The sequence below is a fragment of the Anabas testudineus genome, chromosome 1, assembly GCF_900324465.2.
Source record: "Anabas testudineus chromosome 1, fAnaTes1.2, whole genome shotgun sequence".
In the NCBI taxonomy this organism is placed as follows: domain Eukaryota; kingdom Metazoa; phylum Chordata; class Actinopteri; order Anabantiformes; family Anabantidae; genus Anabas; species Anabas testudineus.
In genome coordinates, this window is record NC_046610.1 from 3,142,277 (window position 1) to 3,163,450 (window position 21,174).

General features: G+C 38.9%; 1 protein-coding gene across 1 annotated transcript in view; it reads left to right on the forward strand.

Annotated features, from left to right (window-relative positions):
• LOC113161780 overlaps positions 1–21,174 on the forward strand; it is a 100,722-nt gene that overhangs the window by 35,384 nt on the left and 44,164 nt on the right. Inside the window, exon 4 of the mRNA XM_033326569.1 lies at positions 10,573–10,713. Coding sequence (XP_033182460.1) covers positions 10,573–10,713 — 141 coding nt within the window. The remainder of the gene's footprint in view (positions 1–10,572; positions 10,714–21,174) is intronic.

Below are 21,174 nucleotides of genomic sequence, written 5' to 3' on the forward strand. Positions count from 1 at the left end.
GACACTCAAATATTTAATGAGTTTTCAAACAGGGCTGTTTTAAATATGTTTTATCTTTCAGGTGTTGATGGTGAAAACTGCAACAGAGTGATTTATACTGACAGAAGCATCTGTGTCTCTAAAGGATCATCAGTGAATATTTCCTGTATTTACAACAGTTATTATGAGGTTACATCTAAATTCTGGTTCCGTCCTGAACGTGGTCCTCAGTGGAAGAATCCTTCACAGTCTGAGGACCTTCTTACAGACTCCCAGTATTCAGGTCGTGTTCAGGTCCTTGAAACAGAGAGAGGACGCTCCACTCTGAGAATCACTGACCTGAGAGAGACTGATTCAGCCCAGTATCAGTTCACATTCACAACATCAGACTTTGAATGGGGCAGTAGTTTACCTGGAACAACTCTGACTGTCACAGGTACTGATCAACACAAAGTGACAAACACAGCTTCACATTTTAAAACCTTTGTTTCTCCACTTTCTAATAAGGAAGTCTTATAGTGGTGTGATGTGACGAAAGTCTATATTAATTATTTAAAATATAATTTATGAATATTTTGTAGAGATAAACAACATCTACTAATAACATTTATGGTTATGAGGGTTCAATAGAGATGCTTTTGCCTTTTGCGTCTTTCACTTCCATTTATTGTTCAACCAGCATTTTTGCAGCTCATATTTTCTTATGAATGACTTGTAACATGTAAAACATGTTTTATAATTCTCATAGATTTTCAGAATGGATGATGTGAGTTTAAAGTATTTCACTAACATCAGTATATGTTTTATTCCCTTGTTATCTGATGACACTGTGGCTTCGTTCTCTCATATCCAGCTCTCCAGGTCCATGTGATCACACTAACAGTCCACCAGTCTTATACTGAGGCAGAGCTCCAGTGTCACAGCAGCTGCAGTTCAGTCACTCGTCTTTCCTACGTCTGGTTCAAGAATGGACAGAAAGTCATGAAGGAGGACGCTTTGTACAAAGACAACTTTTATCCTGGAGACGTCATCTGTTGTGCTTTAAAAGGAATCACTGCTCTCCCTCAGTGTGTGAGTCTGTTCCACTTTGGAACTAATCAAATGTCTATCCATCTTCATATTATTGTGTGAAGGACTCAACTTCCACTACTCATGTTTCTCATTTCACTTTCTAAACCTTGTTTTCTCCTCCAGATGCTCTGAAGGTGCCGTCTGTGTCAGTGAGTCCACAAAGTGAAATCATGGAGGGAAGTTCAGTGACTCTGACCTGTAACAGTGAAGCTCAGTCAGCAGTAAATTATACCTGGTACAAGAAGAACCAAACACTGCTGAACAAAGAACCACAGCTTGTCTTCAGCTCCATCCAGTCCTCTGACTCTGGAGAGTTTTACTGTTCAGCTGAGAATGAGCTGGGGAAGAAAACATCTCCGTATATTAATATTAATGTGAAACGTGAGTGAAATGTACGACACTGAAAACAAATGTTACGTAGTTGAAAGTGGACTTTCGCTGTTTTGTGCGCCTGATTTTATATTTCAAATACATTTTTATAATTTCCTCTAGATTGTCCAAATCTTCCCTCTGTGTCTGTGAGTCCCTCTGAGATAGTGGAGGGTAGTTCAGTGACTCTGACCTGTAGCAGTGATTCTAACCCAGCAGCTAATTATACCTGGTACAAGGAGAATGAAGAGTCACCAAAAGCTTCAGGACAGATCTTCACCATCACTGACATCAGAGCTGAACACAGTGGGAATTATTACTGTGAAGTTCAAGACACCATGGGACATTATAACAGCACCTTACATTTGATTGTTGTGGGAGGTAAGTTTTTCACTTTGCTCTTCACAGACACACATGTTGGCTTCTTTTACAGCTCATCAAAATATTAAAAAGACCAAAATTTAAGTGTTACAATAAAACTTCCTGTGGTTGTTTATGTCAAATCTATGTCTAAAAACAAACAATGTCTAATATCTAATTATGTAAAGTCACATGTCCTAAATGTTTCTATTTCAATTTTCAGGCAAATCAGTTCTTATAATGAACGTCATCAGGTTGACTCTTGTGGTCCTGATGCTGATTCCTTTGTTTGTCGTTGGTCTGTGTTTGAGGTGAAACAATAAAAATCCATCAGTTCCATCTCTGTTCTTTTATTTTCTTACATTATTGATTTGTTACATTAATTCACTTTATGTATTTTTGTTGTTGTTGTTTTATTTAATCCAGGATGAAGAAAACTAGGAGCTTAAAAACTGAATTGAATCAACCTGTAGAGATGATGGAGATGAGAGAGACTATTGAGAACATGAACCCTGTAATATGATTATTACAGAGTGAAATTACAAATCAATTTGTTGTAAATCTCAGGTCATTAAGTTTCATTTAAATGAGTTGTGATTCTCTTCAGTTGCTGTTAAACCAGAGGCAGGAATGATTTATTGGAGAAAGTACAACATGGAAATATTCTTTATCCTGAACTAATACTAACTTGTATTTATCTGTAGAGACAGTTAAAATACAGATGTATGGAAACATCAGTTTTAATCACATGTACAGTGGAAGATTTTCTGTAACACATCAAAACCAGGACAGTAGCATCACAGTTAGCTAGATGGAAAATGTAGAAGTAAAGTCTTTCTGCATGTATTTTAAATTAACTTGTGTTTAGATTATTATATCAGTTGATCTTAAACTGAGCAGTGTGTGGAGTGTTTTAATCATTATATTACATGTTTTAATTTGCTTTTATTCTGTCAGTTGCTGTTTGAACTAGTTTAGGTTTAGTTTGACTTCATGATCAGATCATTTCTACAGTTTATCATCAGTTTCAAAGAGACTAGCAGCGTACTGGGTTTAAGACGTCTGCAGCTACATGAAGAGGAACATAGGAGTGGAGCTGTTCTAACAATGTGTGAAACCACATCAGGATATCTGAACATCCCCTATACCTGAGCCTAACCCTAACTACCCAGTCGCTCCCTAACTACTGGGGGGGAACATCTCCATTTGTAGGACAGATTCAGAAAACACCAGCATGTCTGTGTAGGATGTCTGAGACATCTCTACCCTCCATAGCCTCATCTCATTACATGTTATTAAAATTGTGCTTGAATTCATCTCATTTGTGCTTCATTCATTGTATCTATTCATTTTAATTACCTTCATTCATTAGTTTGAACTTTTCTTTGTCATTTTATTGTGACTTTAACATATACATGTTGTAAAACTGTGGTCTTGTGACCTCATGTGGGATGAGTCAGATGTTTGGGATGAAATAAAATTGAATACTCAGCTCATTTAGGATTCAATCTGTTTGATTTGAACTCTATGGTTGTGGATAGTTTCTTCAATCCTCACGTTGTTCTCCAGTCCATCGTGTGGCTTTAAGTGATGAACAGCAAAATGTTGTTTCCTGGTTCTGATTCAGTTTCTCTGAAGTTTCACTGTCCTCTAGTGGAAAATGCTCAGTGTTACACATTCAGTCTTCATTACTCTGGTTGTTCCCTCCTCGGTCCTCGGAGCAGTCCAAGCGGATTACCTCACCCACCACAGCCCTCCAGGACTCGGCTCCGTGGATCCCTCCAGCTCCAAACCATCAGACGTCCTGGGCCGAAGTTGTGACGCTTGTGAAGAAGAGGAGCCAGGACCAGGAGCCTTCACGTCTCCGGTTAAACCTTTCCACCTCTGACGCCCCGAACCACCCAGCTGACGGAGTTTCGGCTCCGGCTCGATCGGACCTCGATCTCCAACCAGCATCGACTCCCGCCGACTGTGACGACTGTCCGCCCCCGGACACCACCAGCGCTCGGCTGGTGCAAAGCTCCCGGACTTCTAGTTCTAGACGCCGGAGGATCCTGAAGGAGGCCGTGTTCAGACGCCCTGCAGGACTCCGGAGCTCTGAGAGGTGGAGCCGGCTGCTCCTCATCACCCCCCCTCTCCTGTGTCTGTAGGTGCGGCTCCAGCTCGGCGCTCATCTCAGGTGAACATGAACAAGACTTCAGTGGTCTCAGCTCGGAACCCTCTCCTCACCCCTCTTCTCTCCGACCACTTTGATTGTTGGAGACTCCATAACCAGACACATCCGGTTCCTCAAAGCAGCTCCTCACTGCTTCAACTGGAGCTACAGTCCCGGTCATTCTGGATAAACTCCCCAGTCTCTTAGACTCACTTCCTTCTTCATTGTCCAGGTGATTGTTGACGTTGGATCCTGTGACACCACTCACCAGCACTGTGAACTGACTAAGAAGGACTTTTTAGCTTCCTACAGTCCTGTGTTAAGTCTGTCTTTATCTCTGGCCCTATTCCCATCTTGGGCAGAGGAATAGGACGTTTCAGCAGAGTCCCCAGTCTTCATGCAGGTCTCAGCATTTAGGATTTATTGACAACTTTAATCTCTTCTGGGATCCACCCTCACTCTTCAGGAATGAGGGTTTGCACCCCAACCGTCATGGCAGCCACATGCTTGCTGCTGATATGCAGAAAGTCATTCAGTGTACTCCTCATGACTGACGGTCCCTCCTCTTAACACCTAGAGATCCTTCCCTCCTACCTTCATCTCAGGGATCTGCTCCCCTCTCTGTTCTGTGACCCCCACTAACCTAAATTCAAGCAAACAGGCCACAGAGCAGTAAAAGAAACTATTCTAACTTGTTAAACCTCTGACCAACCCCAGTACTAATATTAGTTCCCCTACTACAAGACTTCTAAATGTCAGATCCCTCTCTATCAAAGCTTCTCTCTTAAATGACTTTATCCTCTCTCAGAATTCAGATTTCTTTTTCTTAAATGAAACCTGGCTGAGCATAGATGAATATATCCAGTTGCATGAGCTCTGCCCCCCCTAATTTTATTTATTTTAACTACCCTAGATTAAGTGGTCGGGGTGGTGGTGTTGCTGTTGTCTTTAATAATCGATTCAAATGCTCACTGCTTTTACTTAAACAGGTTCACAGCTCTGAAGCTCTGTCATTTCTTATCCACTGTCATCTACCGTCCCCTAAAAACAAACAGTAACTTTTTATCTGAATTCTCAGAGTATGTTGCTGACAGTGTTGTTAGGCAATAGTAATAATAATAAAAAAAAAAAAAAATAATACATCCTTTATTGATCCCCTTGGGGATAATAATACCAATGATTTTATCAGTCTAACTGAATCTTTCAACCTGGTTCAACACATCAAAGGTCCCACTCATAACCACCCTTGATTTGATATTCACTTTAGGATTGAGTCTAAACTCCATTCAGTTAAAGGATTCCATCTCTGATCATAAATGTGTTTTATTTAATATTTGTCTACATTCAACCACTCTATCTTGAAAATTCACAGTTAATCGCCGTCTATTTAACAGCTTGCTCCCTCTCTTCAGAATATTTTCAATCCTTCTCTGTCCACTGGAAATGTGCCAGATTATGTTAAAATTGCATGTGTTCAACCTCTTTTGAAAAACCTAGACTAGATCCCTCTTTCCCTGAAAACTACAGACCAAACTCCAAGCTGCCCCTCCCTTTGGGACATATTATTCGTAAACACAGTGTTTCTTTCCATTGCTATGCTGATGACGCTCAGCTGTATTGTCCCTTTAAGATCTCTGACCACAGAGGACTGAGTTCCTTACATGAGTATGGGATAAAAAATTGGATGGCTCAAAATTTCTTACTGCTGAATTCTAACAAAACGTAAAATAGTTGTAATCAGTCCACAACATAAAGCCAAACACATTTTGCCCTGCACAGATTCTCTTTAAGATAACTTTGCCTGCTGCTAGAAGTGTTGGTGTTTGGTTTGATACTAAACTAAACTTTCATCACCTCAGAAATATCTCCAAAATACGTTCAACTCTATCATCTTATGATACAGATGTGATCTTACATGCATTTATTTCCTCATGCCTTGACTTTTGCGACAGTCTGTTCACCTGTCTCTGTCCCTGCTTCTGTCTCATTAGTTTCTTGTCCAGTGACACTTTGACCCTGGGGTTAATGGAGACCTGCTCTGCCACTCACCCCCCAATCCTCCCTGTTTTCTTCTATTTATATTTATTGTTTTTATCCTCCACTGTCATTGGGTGATATTCTGATCTTTAGTTTTGTCCTTTTTAGATTAGTTTTGTTGCTGATTCTGTCTGTCCTCATTAAAACCTGTTCTCTCACTTCACTGTCCTCTTCCTCACATGTGGTTCCTCAGTTCATAGAAAACAGCTCATCTCATGTGGTCAGTAGTAGAAATAAATTCAGACTCTTAAATACGCCCAGTGTAAAGCTGTAGGTTTTGGGTGTATGAAATGTGTGGAGCACATCTCAGCACATCTCTAACATCATGGTTTCACAGTGGTTTCAGTACGATCACGTGTACTACAACAGATCAAAGTTGGTATCTGCCCTGGATCTTGTTGTATTCCACTGAGAGGACTGAGAGAGTTGTTCCTGAATCTAAAAAAGAAGGTACAAAAGAAAAGATGCTTTAAACAGTGTTGGTGAGGTATGATGTGGTTGATCCACAAATCCAGTCTCCAATTCTACTTTTCATATATAACATGTTATATCTTATATATAGATTTCAAAACACTATACAAGTTATTTTTGTTGCATCTGGTTCATGATGCATTAAAAAAAAGAGGAAGGAAATTTATAACACATGTAGTATGATTTTATCTAATGCTCACACTCTTTCATTCTACAGAAGACTTGAGAGCAGCAGACATGAGTTTAACAACATCAGCGTTTGGATTTATTGTTTTCCTTCTCTCTACACCAGGTAAATATATTCACATTTCCTCTGTAGGACATGTTGAACACTTATTCAGAGCAGCATGAAGTAATTTGGATGAGAAAAGTGGAGTAAATAAAAAAGACCAGATCTGTATCTGTGTCTGTTTTCTGTATCATATTTAGAGGAAGTAGCTTCAACTGAAGTCCTCACATCTGAGAAACTCCTCTGTATCCTTTAATTTAAAATATGTCAAATGTTTTGTTGGTATAAAAAAGGTGCTTTGAGATTAAATTGAATAACATCGACTTTTATGTGCAACAAGCTCCACCTGAGAACACTAAAAGTATGAAATTCAAGTCAACTTGAAAATTCAAACTTCTTGCAAGAAGGATCATTTACTATTCACTGACCTCCACTAAGTTCTTAACTCAATTTGAAGTTTAAAGTATATAAATGCTTAAAAATCACTTAGGTGCAAAGATACAAGTACTCCACTAAACAAAGTAAGAAAAAGTAAATGTACTTAGTTATTTATCAGCTCTGCTCACTTCCTCAGTCTGCTGTTCAATGTTGATGAAGTGACATTTCACATTTCAGCCACCAGAAATATGTTAAAGTGTCACTAAGGAGGTCCAAACAGCTTGAAATTGGTACTATATAATACATTTCCTATAATTATAACATAGTGTGTACAACAGCAATAATGGAGAAGAATGTGCTTAATGTAATGTATTTGTAGTTTCATGCTGCTGCCACTAAATGTCAGTAAAGATTCAGGTTTTACTGAAGGAAACTATTTCCAAGATCCTGTCAGATAATTCTTCTACATCACCAACACATCTTGTTAATACTACATATTTAGCTGATATCTTTATTTTGTTCTGTATCTGTTCTTTATTTTTCACATCATTATGTTCAGTTCTCTGGGCCTATTTATATCAGCGAAGAAGAAATAAATATAATCTTTATTTCCTAGTGTCTCTTTGTTTTAGACACAATTCAAAACTAATCTAAGTGTGAGATGGGAAATATTCCTCTTTGAATAAAATGCTCACCACTCTCATAAAGGTCATTTAAATGTGTGATTAGTGAAACAGGTTAGAATGAGATGAAATAAATAATCGACTGGATTTCAGCAAAGTTTAAAGAGTAGTACTGTATAATCTAAAATGTGTGTGGAGAATTACTCCACTGCACAAATAACATCAATGTAAGAAAACCCCATGAGTTAAACTGAGATCAACACAAACTAACAGTGGAAACAAAGTAAAGAAGCTGCAGTGATAAAGATGTTGCATTTAAAATATGACACGGTCGTAAGACAGTCGGCAAACAGATGTGTGAGAAGAAACTTAACAGTGAAGCTGTGTTTGTGCTGCAAACTGTGACTCCGAGTTAGACGTGAGTTTTAAAAACAGCCTAAAATATTTAAAGACAAAACTTGTGATGATATGCTCCAACTGTGGCTAAATATTGCTTCTTTTGTGGTCACTATCAATGCAACATATCTAAAGTCGTCATGTGGTAGTTTCAGTATGATTATATACAGACCCAAGAGAACCCAACTTCCTGTCGTCTGCTATGTGGTGCATGGCTGAGAGGATTCAATTCTTCCTGAATTTAAAAAGAGGACAGGTTAAAAAAAAAACAATCCTCAGGAATCAGTTAGTGAACTGATAAAGTGCAGTTCTCTCTATATATAACATGTTCAACATCACATAATGTTATTTTCTTGAGGTTTTATTAGCCTCTGGTTCATGTTTCCTATTAATAAAGAGGAAGGAAGTGTGAAGAAATTTAGGTGTGTTTTTGTCTACTGCCTTCACCCCCGGCCACAGAGGACAGTTCAAGACAAGAGCTGAGAGCAGCAGATATGAGTTTAACAACATCAGTAATTGGAGTTATTGTTTTCCTTCTCTCTACACCAGGTAAAGTGTTTTCTTATTTCCACTGTAGGATGTGCTGCTCACTTATAGTAGAACTACTTTAGTTGTGGTCACATCTGTATGTATTTATTGATTTTTGGTGAAGTGTGGTGAGATGAGGACCCTGACGTCCAGAGACAAGGCTGTGGTGAAATATTGAAATGTTCAGAATAAACATGAAGCTTTCCTTTATTCTGTTCAGGCGACAATTTTATATTGTCGTACAAATATCCAACACTAAAACTTTTTATAGATGTTTAGACGCCATTACTAAGGGATCCTGGTGTCTTGTCCGAGGACATCTAAACAAGTAGGTAAGAGAAACGGGGAACTGAACCACTGATACTAATCGTAGCTGAGTGCTCTCCTACTGGAGCTACGAACTCAGTACTGAAGTAGAAGTTAATTAACTAACCTGAGTCAGATCTGAGTACAAGTACCACTTCTAACTGACCTGATCACCTTGGTTGAAGTACTACAGTACAGAAGTACATGCTCTGAAATGTTGAACAAAAGCACAAGTACTACACTAAGAAACCAGATTAAAGAAAAGTAACTCACTTCCTCAGTCTGCTGTTCAATGTTGATGAAGTGACATTTCACATTTCATCCACCAGATGTCTCCAGACTTTCTTTCTACTTCCTGCTCACCTCCTCACTCACCTGTTCCCAGTGTTGTCATCAGTCCCTCATGTTCTCTGTGAACCTGGATCTTAGCAACAAACCACCTGTGTGATGTTTGAGTCTGTCTGTTCTGGGTCTTCTTCTTGTTCTGTTGGACTCTGCCTTTGCCTCCTTTTCCATGTGTTTGTGTGGATCACCTGTCGGCCTCTTACCTACCACTGCCTTTAAAGTGAAGATGAGTTTTGCTAGTTTATTCTCAGTTTCTCTTTCTAGTTGATTTACATTTAAAGCACATCACATGCATTTGGTATTTGCATTTATCAGTACTGTGATTTTGTGTCTCACAGTGAGGTGATGTAAGAATTACAAATAAACTAATATAAATAATAATTTTTCCCAAGTTTATACAAATTGGAATTCATTTTATTTTCTTTCCAAACATCTGTATCTCAGCACTAAATTAAATCTGTGGTTTCCGCTGTGCTCTGTGTTCCAGTGGTGCAGGGTCAGAATGACTGGGGAGTAACTTACACTTCTACTCAGATCTGTGCTGTAGAAGGATCAACAGTGAACATACACTGCTCCTACACATATCCATCCAGACAAGATGACCTTGACATTAAAGTTGAGAAAACATTCTGGTTTATTAATATGCTGGATAATGAACCTGTGGATCTGAGAACAGACTCAAAGTACTCGGGTCGTGTGAAGCATCTTTGTGATAAGAACAGCTGCTTTCTGAGAATCACAGACCTCAGACAGAGAGACTCAGCTGTGTACAGGTTCAGGTTCATAATAAACCATCCAGGAGGAAGATTTACTGGTTCACCTGGAGTCACTTTGACTGTTACAGGTAAAATCCTTTCAGTATTTCCATATATTGACCAGCGAGAAAGTAATGATGTATCTTTAACTGTGTGAATGTTGATATTTTGTTTATAATGTAATTCCTGTTTTTTCTAGATCTTAAAGTGAAAGTGATCCAAACATCTTACTCTTCTTACTGGACAAAACTAAGCTGTAGCAGCAGCTGCCATTTACCTGGTCAAACCTCCTTCATCTGGTACAAAAACAATAAGAAAATTCAGGAAAATACAGAATTACATTATTCAGACTACATTTATCCCCAAGACAGTTTTTCCTGTGCTATAAAAGGACTCGAGGATTTCCCTTCTCCTCCAGTGTGTGAGTTTACTCTACAGTTTTCCACTGCACTGTTCTAGATACTGACCTCACGTATCTTTTACAGTAGCAGCCTCATCACAGGAAATACAATAAACTAAATTAATGCAGTATTATGTTGACATTGATCATTGAAAATATTTCATTCTCAGGTGTTCGTGGTGAAAACTGCAACAGAGTGATTTATACTGAGAGAAGCATCTGTGCCTTCAAAGGATCCTCAGTGGACATTTCCTGTACTTACAACAGTTATTATGAGGTTACATCTAAATTCTGGTTCCGTCCTGAACGTGGTCCTCAGTGGAAGAATCCTTCACAGTCTGAGGACCTTCTTACAGACTCCCAGTATACAGGTCGTGTTCAGGTCCTTGAAACAGAGAGAGGACGCTCCACTCTGAGAATCACTGACCTGAGAGAGACTGATTCAGCCCAGTATCAGTTCACATTCACAACATGGTCGTTTGAATGGGGCAGTAGTTTACCTGGAACAACTCTGACTGTCACAGGTATGCATGAACATGAAACTCATCATGCAGTTGACAAACTGTTCTTCCTATAACACTTTGCTTTAATGTTTTTCTCCTTGACTTAGATATCTTGCCTTGTACCTGACTTGTAAGTAACTTTGGACAAAAGCAGAATGACTAAATGTAAATGTATTAATGTCACATAATATAATATAATGTTGAATACTGTAGAAATTATGTGTTTATTGTGAGATTAGGTTAATTCTTGGAATTTACATTTTGATATTTGTAAAAACAAAATTGAAACAGACTCACAAAAGGATAAACACAACCTGCACATAGTCTGGAATGGTCCAAGTTTCATTCATGTCCTCTGGCCAGCAGAGGGAGGAGTTGAACTGGAAGGTTCATTTTATGAGACGTTCCTGTTCCTTGTTGACAGATCCAGATTTCCAGGTCCAGGTGATCTGGACTTCTGTTGGTCCAAAGCTGGTTTGTCACAGCAGCTGTCGTCCTCCTGGTCGTTCTTTTGTCTGGTTCAGGAATGAAAATAAAATCCATGGAGAAACTTCACCTTCATACAGTGGATACGTTGACACTTCACACAGTTATTCCTGTGCTGTCGAAGGACACAAGGCCTCCCGCTCTCCTCCAGTGTGTGAGTGAGTTTACTTGTCAAGTGTGTCACAAACAAAATGTCATTTGGTTTGAATCTTTTTGGACTTTGATCGACTCAGCAAACATTCTGTCAAGTCTGTCCTTTAGTGACACATTGAAAAGTTAATGTCTGTTTATATCCTGCAGATGCTCCGAAGGTTCCCTTTGTGTTGAAGAATTACCAAGGTGACATTATGAAGGACAGCCCAGTGTCTCTGACTTGTAGCAGTGATGCAAACCCAGCCAGTGAATACAGCTGGTACAAGAACGAAATACTGATCAATAAGGAACCACAGCTCGTCTTCAGCTCCATCCAGTCCTCTGACTCCGGAGAGTATTACTGTGTAGCTGAGAATGATCTGGGGACAAGCACATCTGAATATATCTCCATAAATGTGAAATGTTGGTGACTTCCATTGTATTGAATCAAATGAAATAACTGTTATCTGATTGTTCTTTAACTAATGTGAAGGTTGAAGGAAAACGACTTAAATCTGACGGATTTGTTGAATCTGAACAAAGAAAAAGTTTAGCAGATTATTCTTTTTTCATGGTTCACGTTTTCAGTAGATGTCGAGGAAACAGTTTACTACTGACGTTTATTTTAACTATGCTGTTTTAATCCTGAATATTAATCATCAGGTCGTGATCTGCATCTTTTCTAGATGGTCCAAAAAACTCCAACATCTCAGTGCGTCCCTTTGGTGAGATAGTGGAGGGTAGTTCAGTGACTCTGACCTGTAGCAGTGATGCTAACCCAGCAGCTAATTATACCTGGTACAAGGAGAATGAAGAGTCACCAAAAGCTTCAGGACAGATCTTCACCATCACTGACATCAGAGCTGAACACAGTGGGAATTATTACTGTGTGGTTCAGGACACTACGAGTCATTATAACAGCACCTTACATTTGATTGTTGTGGGAGGTAAGTTTTTCACTTTGCTCTTCACAGACACACATGTTGGCTTCTTTTACAGCTCATCAAAATATTAAAAAGACCAAAATTTAAGTGTTACAATAAAACTTCCTGTGGTTGTTTATGTCAAATCTATGTCTAAAAACAAACAATGTCTAATATCTAATTATGTAAAGTCACATGTCCTAAATGTTTCTATTTCAATTTTCAGGTAAATCACTTCTTATAATGAACATCATCAGGTTGACTCTTGTGGTCCTGATGCTGATTCCTCTGTTTGTCATCAGTCTGTGTTTGAGGTAAAACAATAAAAATCCATCAGTTCCATCTCTGATCTTTTATTTTCTTACATTATTGATTTGTTACATTTATTCACTTTATGTATTTTTGTTGTTGTTGTTGTTTTATTTAATCCAGGATGAAGAAAACTAGGAGCTTAAAAACTGAATTGAATGAACCTGTAGAGATGATGGAGATGAGAGAGACTATTGAGAACATGAACCCTGCAATATGATTATTACAGAGTGAAATTACAAATCAATTTGTTGTAAATCTCAGGTCAGAAAGTTTCATTTAAATGAGTTGTGATTCTCTTCAGTTGCTGTTAAACCAGAGGCAGGAATAATTTATTGGAGAAAGTACAACATGGAAATATTCTTTATCCTGAACTAATACTAACTTGTATTTATCTGTAGAGACAGTTACAATAGAGATGTATGGAAGCATCAGTTTAAATCACATGTACAGTGGAAGATTTTCTGTAACACATCAAAACCAGGACAGTAGCATCACAGTTAGCTAGATGGAAAATGTAGAAGTAAAGTCTTTCTGCATGTATTTTAAATTAACTTGTGTTTAGATTATTATATCAGTTGATCTTAAACTGAGCAGTGTGTGGAGTGTTTTAATTATTATATTACATGTTTTAATTTGCTTTTATTCTGTCAGTTGTTGTTTAAACTAGTTTAGGTTTAGTTTGACTTCATGATCAGATCATTTCTACAGTTTATCATCAGTTTCAAAGAGACTAGCAGCGTACTGGGTTTAAGAGGTCTGCAGCTACATGAAGAGGAAGATAGGAGTGGAACTGTTCTAACAATGTGTGAAACCACATCAGGATATCTGCACATCCTCTATACCTGAGCCTAACCCTAACTACCCAGTCGCTCCCTAACTACTGGGGGGAACATCTCCATTTGTAGGACAGATTCAGAAAACACCAGCATGTCTGTGTAGGATGTCTGAGACATCTCTACCCTCCATAGCCTCATCTCATTACATGTTATTAAAATTGTTCTTGAATTCATCTCATTTGTGCTTCATTCATTGTATCTGTTCATTTTAATTACATTCATTCATTAGTTTGAACTTTTCTTTGTCATTTTATTGTGACTTTAACATATAGATGTTGTAAAACTGTGGTCTTGTGACCTCATTTGGGATGAGTCAGATGTTTGGGATGAAATAAAATTGAATACTCAGCTCATTTAGGATTAAATCTGTTTGATTTGAACTCTATGGTTGTGGATAGTTTCTTCAATCCTCACGTTGTTCTCCAGTCCATCGTGTGGCTTTAAGTGATGAACAGCAAAATGTTGTTTCCTGGTTCTGATTCAGTTTCTCTGTTTCACTGTCCTCTAGTGGAAAATGCTCAATGTTACACATTCAGTCTTCATTACTCTGGCTGTTCCCTCCTCGGTCCTCGGAGCAGTCCAAGCGGATTACCTCACCCACCACAGCCCTCCAGGACTCGGCTCCGTGGATCCCTCCAGCTCCAAACCATCAGACGTCCTGGGCCGAAGTTGTGACGCTTGTGAAGAAGAGGAGCCAGGACCAGGAGCCTTCACGTCTCCGGTTAAACCTTTCCACCTCTGACGCCCCGAACCACCCAGCTGACGGAGTTTCGGCTCCGGCTCGATCGGACCTCGATCTCCAACCAGCATCGACTCCCGCCGACTGTGACGACTGTCCGCCCCCGGACACCACCAGCGCTCGGCTGGTGCAAAGCTCCCGGACTTCTAGTTCTAGACGCCGGAGGATCCTGAAGGAGGCCGTGTTCAGACGCCCTGCAGGACTCCGGAGCTCTGAGAGGTGGAGCCGGCTGCTCCTCATCACCCCCCCTCTCCTGTGTCTGTAGGTGCGGCTCCAGCTCGGCGCTCATCTCAGGTGAACATGAACAAGACTTCAGTGGTCTCAGCTCGGAACCCTCTCCTCGCCCCTCTTCTCTCTGACCACTTTGATTGTTGGAGACTCCATAACCAGACACATCCGGTTCCTCAAAGCAGCTCCTCACTGCTTCACCTGGAGCTACAGTCCCGGTCATTCTGGATAAACTCCCCAGTCTCTTAGACTCACTTCCTTCTTCATTGTCCAGGTGATTGTTGACGGTGGATCCTGTGACACCACTCACCAGCACTGTGAACTGACTAAGAAGGACTTTTTAGCTTCCTACAGTCCTGTGTTAAGTCTGTCTTTATCTCTGGCCCTATTCCCATCTTGGGCAGAGGAATAGGACGTTTCAGCAGAGTCCTCAGTCTTCATGCAGGTCTCAGCATTTAGGATTTATTGACAACTTTAATCTCTTCTGGGATCCACCCTCACTCTTCAGGAATGAGGGTTTGCACCCCAACCGTCGTGGCAGCCACATGCTTGCTGCTGATATGCAGAAAGTCATTCAGTGTACTCCTCATGACTGACGGTCCCTCCTCTTAACACCTAGAGATCCTCCCCTCCTACCTTCATCTCAGGGATCTGCTCCCCTCTCTGTTCTGTGACCCCCACTAACCTAAATTCAAGCAAACAGGCCACAGAGCAGTAAAAGAAACTATTCTAACTTGTTAAACCTCTGACCAACCCCAGTACTAATATTAGTTCCCCTACTACAAGACTTCTAAATGTCAGATCCCTCTCTAACAAAGCTTCTCTCTTAAATGACTTTATCCTCTCTCAGAATTCAGATTTCTTTTTCTTAAATGAAACCTGGCTGAGCATAGATGAATATATCCAGTTGCATGAGCTCTGCCCCCCCTAATTTTATTTATTTTAACTACCCTAGATTAAGTGGTCGGGGTGGTAGTGTTGCTGTTGTCTTTAATAATCAATTCAAATGCTCACTGCTTTTACTTAAACAGGTTCACAGCTCTGAAGCTCTGTCATTTCTTATCCACTGTCATCTACCGTCCCCTAAAAACAAACAGTAACTTTTTATCTGAATTCTCAGAGTATGTTGCTGACAGTGTTGTTAGGCAATAATAATAATAATAAAAAATAATAATAATAATACATACTTTATTGATCCCCTTGGGGATAATAATACCAATGATTTTATCAGTCTAACTGAATCTTTCAACCTGGTTCAACACATCAAAGGTCCCACTCATAACCACCCTTGATTTGATATTCACTTTAGGATTGAGTCTAAACTCCATTCAGTTAGAGGATTCCATCTCTGATCATAAATGTGTTTTATTTAATATTTGTCTACATTCAACCACTCTATCTTGAAAATTCACAGTTAATCGCCGTCTATTTAACAGCTTGCTCCCTCTCTTCAGAATATTTTCAATCCTTCTCTGTCCACTGGAAATGTGCCAGATTATGTTAAAATTGCATGTGTTCAACCTCTTTTGAAAAACCTAGACTAGATCCCTCTTTCCCTGAAAACTACAGACCAAACTCCAAGCTGCCCCTCCCTTTGGGACATATTATTCGTAAACACAGTGTTTCTTTCCATTGCTATGCTGATGACGCTCAGCTGTATTGTCCCTTTAAGATCTCTGACCACAGAGGACTGAGTTCCTTACATGAGTATGGGATAAAAAATTGGATGGCTCAAAATTTCTTGCTGCTGAATTCTAACAAAACGTAAAATAGTTGTAATCAGTCCACAACATAAAGCCAAACACATTTTGCCCTGCACAGATTCTCTTTAAGATAACTTTGCCCGCTGCTAGAAGTGTTGGTGTTTGGTTTGATACTAAACTAAACTTTCATCACCTCAGAAATATCTCCAAAATACGTTCAACTCTATCATCTTATGATACAGATGTGATCTTACATGCATTTATTTCCTCATGCCTTGACTTTTGCGACAGTCTGTTCACCTGTCTCTGTCCCTGCTTCTGTCTCATTAGTGTCTTCTCCAGTGACACTTTGACCCTGGGGTTAATGGAGACCTGCTCTGCCACTCGCCCCCCAATCCTCCCTGTTTTCTTCTATTTATATTTCTTGTTTTTATCCTCCACTGTCATTGGGTGATATTCTGATCTTTAGTTTTGTTCTTTTTAGATTAGTTTTGTTGTTGATTCTGTCTGTCCTCATTAAAACCTGTTCTCTCACTTCACTGTCCTCTTCCTCACATGTGGTTCCTCAGTTCATAGAAAACAGCTCATCTCATGTGGTCAGTAGTAGAAATAAATTCAGACTCTTAAATACGCCCAGTGTAAAGCTGTAGGTTTTGGGTGTATGAAATGTGTGGAGCACATCTCAGCACATCTCTAACATCATGGTTTCACAGTGGTTTCAGTACGATCACGTGTACTACAACAGATCAAAGTTGGTATCTTCCCTGGATCTTGTTGTGCTCCACTGAGAGGATTGAGAGAGTTGTTCCTGAATCTAAAAAAGAAGGTACAAAAGAAAAGATGCTTTAAACAGTGTTGGTGAGGTATGATGTGGTTGATCCACAAATCCAGTCTCCAATTCTACTTTTCATATATAACATGTTATATCTTATATATAGATTTCAAAACACTATACAAGTTATTTTTGTTGCATCTGGTTCATGATGCATTAAAAAAAAGAGGAAGGAAATTTATAACACATGTAGTGTGATTTTATCTAATGCTCACACTCTCTCATTCTACAGAAGACTTGAGAGCAGCAGACATGAGTTTAACAACATCAGCGTTTGGATTTATTATTTTCCTTCTCTCTACACCAGGTAAATATATTCACATTTCCACTGTAGGACATGTTGAACACTTATTCAGAGCAGCCTGAAGTAATTTGGATGAGAAAAGTGGAGTAAATAAAAAAGACCAGGTCTGTATCTGTGTCTGTTTTCTGTATCATATTTAGAGGAAGTAGCTTCAACTGAATTCCTCACATCTGAGAAACTCCTCTGTATCCTTTAATTTAAAATATGTCAAATGTTTTGTTGGTATAAAAAAGGTGCTTTGAGATTAAATTGAATAACATCGACTTTTATGTGCAACAAGCTCCACCTGAGAACACTAAAAGTTTGAAATTCAAGTCAGCTTGACAATTCAAACTTCTTGCAAGAAGGATCATTTACTATTCACTGACCTCCACTAAGTTCTTAACTCAATTTGAAGTTTTAAAGTATATAAATGCTTAAAAATCACTTAGGTGCAAAGATACAAGTACTCCACTAAACAAAGTAAGAAAAAGTAAATGTACTTAGTTACTTATTACCTCTGCTCACTTCCTCAGTCTGCTGTTCAATGTTGATGAAGTGACATTTCACATTTCAGCCACCAGAAATATGTTAAAGTGTCACTAAGGAGGTCCAAACAGCTTGAAATTGGTACTATATAATACATTTCCTATAATTATAACATAGTGTGTACAACAGCAATAATGGAGAAGAATGTGCTTAATGTAATGTATTTGTAGTTTCATGCTGCTGCCACTAAATGTCAGTAAAGATTCAGGTTTTACTGAAGGAAACTATTTCCAAGATCCTGTCAGATAATTCTTCTACATCACCAACACAGCTCGTTAATACTGCATATTTAGCTGATATCTTTATTTTGTTCTGTATCTGTTCTTTATTTTTCACATCATTATGTTCGGTTCTCTGGGCCTATTTATATCAGCGAAGGAGAAATAAATATAATCTTTATTTCCTAGTGTCTCTTTGTTTTAGACACAATTCAAAACTAATCTAAGTGTGAGATGGGAAATATTCCTCTTTGAATAAAATGCTCACCACTCTCATAAAGGTCATTTAAATGTGTGATTAGTGAAACAGGTTAGAATGAGATGAAATAAATAATCGACTGGATTTCAGCAAAGTTTAAAGAGTAGTACGGTATAATCTAAAATGTGTGTGGAGAATTACTCCTCTGCACAGATAACATCAAAATAAGAAAACCTCATGAGTTCAACTGAGATCAACACAAGACTAACAGTGGAAACAAAGTAAAGAAGCTGCAGTGATAAAGATGTTGCATTTGAAATATGACACGGTCGTAAGACAGTCGGCAAACAGATGTGTGAGAAGAAACTTAACAGTGAAGCTGTGTTTGTGCTGCAAACTGTGACTCCGAGTTAGACGTGAGTTTTATAAACAGCCTAGAATATTTAAAGATAAAACTTGTGATGATATGCTCCAACTGTGGCTAAATATTGCTTCTTTTGTGGTCACTATCAATGCAACATATCTAAAGTCGTCATGTGGTAGTTTCAGTATGATTATATACAGACCCAAGAGAACCCAACTTCCTGTCGTCTGCTCTGTGGTGCATCGCTGAGAGGATTCAATTCTTCCTGAATTTAAAAAGAGGACAGGTTAAAAAAAAAACAATCCTCAGGAATCAGTTAGTGAACTGATAAAGTGCAGTTCTCTCTATATATAACATGTTCAACATGTGCATCACAAAACTTTATTTTCTTGAGGTTTTATTAGCATCTGGTTCATGTTTCCTATTAATAAAGAGGAAGGAAGTGTGAAGAAATTTAGGTGTGTTTTTGTCTACTGCCTTCACCCCCTGGCCACAGAGGACAGTTCTAGACAAGAGCTGAGAGCAGCAGATATGAGTTTAACAACATCAGTAATTGGAGTTATTGTTTTCCTTCTCTCTACACCAGGTAAAGTGTTTTCTTATTTCCACTGTACGATGTGCTGCTCACTTATAGTGGAACTACTTTAGTTGTGGTCACATCTGTATGTATTTATTGATTTTTGGTGAAGTGTGGTGAGATGAGGACCCTGACGTCCAGAGACAAGGTTGTGGTGAAATATTACAATGTTCAGAATAAACATGAAGCTTTCCTTTATTCTGTTCAGGCGACAATTTTATATTGTCGTACAAATATCCAACCTTAAACTTTTTATAGATGTTTAGACGCCATTACTAAGGGATCCTGGTGTCTTGTCCGAGGACGTCTAAACAAGTAGGTAAGAGAAACGGGGAACTGAACCACTGATACTAATCTTAGCTGAGTGCTCTCCTACTGGAGCTACGAACTCAGTACTGAAGTAGAAGTTAATTAACTAACCTGAGTCAGATCTGAGTACAAGTACCACTTCTAACTGACCTGATCACCTTGGTTGAAGTACTACAGTACAGAAGTACATGCTCTGAAATGTTGAACAAAAGCACAAATACTACACTAAGAAACCAGATTAAAGAAAAGTAACTCACTTCCTCAGTCTGCTGTTCAATGTTGATGAAGTGACATTTCACATTTTAGCCACCAGATGTCTCCAGACTTTCTTTCTACTTCCTGGTCACCTCCTCACTCACCTGTTCCCAGTGTTGTCATCAGTCCCTCATGTTCTCTGTGAACCTGGATCTTACCTACAAACCACCTGTGTGATGTTTGAGTCTGTCTGTTCTGCGTCTTCTTCTTGTTCTGTTGGACTCTGCCTTTGCCTCCTTTTCCATGTGTTTGTGTGGATCACCTGTCGGCCTCTTACCTACCACTGCCTTTAAAGTGAAGATGAGTTTTGCTAGTTTATTCTCAGTTTCTCTTTCTAGTTCATTTACATTTAAAGCACATCACATACATTTGGTATTTGCATTTATCAGTTCTGTGGTTTGGTGTCTCGCAGTGAGGTGATGTAAGAATTAGAACAAAAAAAATATTATGACTATTTATTCTTTTTCCCAAGTTTATACATTTTGGAATTCATTTTATTTTCTTTCCAAACATCTGTATCTCAGCACTAAATTAAATCTGTGGTTTCTGCTGTGCTCTTTGTTACAGTGGTGCAGGGTCAGAATGACTGGGGAGTAACTTACACTTCTACTAAGATCTGTGCTGTAGAAGGATCAACAGTGGACATACACTGCTCCTACACATACCCATCCAGACAAGATGACCTTGACATTAAAGTTGAGAAAACATTCTGGTTTATTAATATGCTGGATAATGAACCTGTGGATCTGAGAACAGACTCAAAGTACTCGGGTCGTGTGAAGCATCTTTGTGATAAGAACAGCTGCTTTCTGAGAATCACAGACCTCAGACAGAGAGACTCAGCTGTGTACAGGTTCAGGTTCATAACAAACCATCCAGGAGGAAGATTTACTGGTTCACCTGGAGTCACTTGACTGTTACAGGTAAAATCATTTCAGTATTTCCATATATTGACCAGCGAGAAAGTAATGATGTATCTTTAACTGTGTTAATGTTGATATTTTGTTTATAATGATATTCCTGTTTTTTCTAGATCTTAAAGTGAAAGTGATCCAAACATCTTACTCTTCTACTGGACAACACTAAGATTGTAACAGCAGCTGCCGTTTACCTGGTCAAACCTCCATCATCTGGTACAAAATAATAAGAAATCAGAAAATACAGAATTACTATCAGACTACATTTATTCCCAAGACAGTTTTTCCTGTGCTATAAAAGGACTCGAGGATTTCCCTTCTCCTCCAGTGTGTGAGTTTACTCTACAGTTTTCCACTGCACTGTTCTAGATACTGACCTCACGTATCTTTTACAGTAGTAGCCTCAT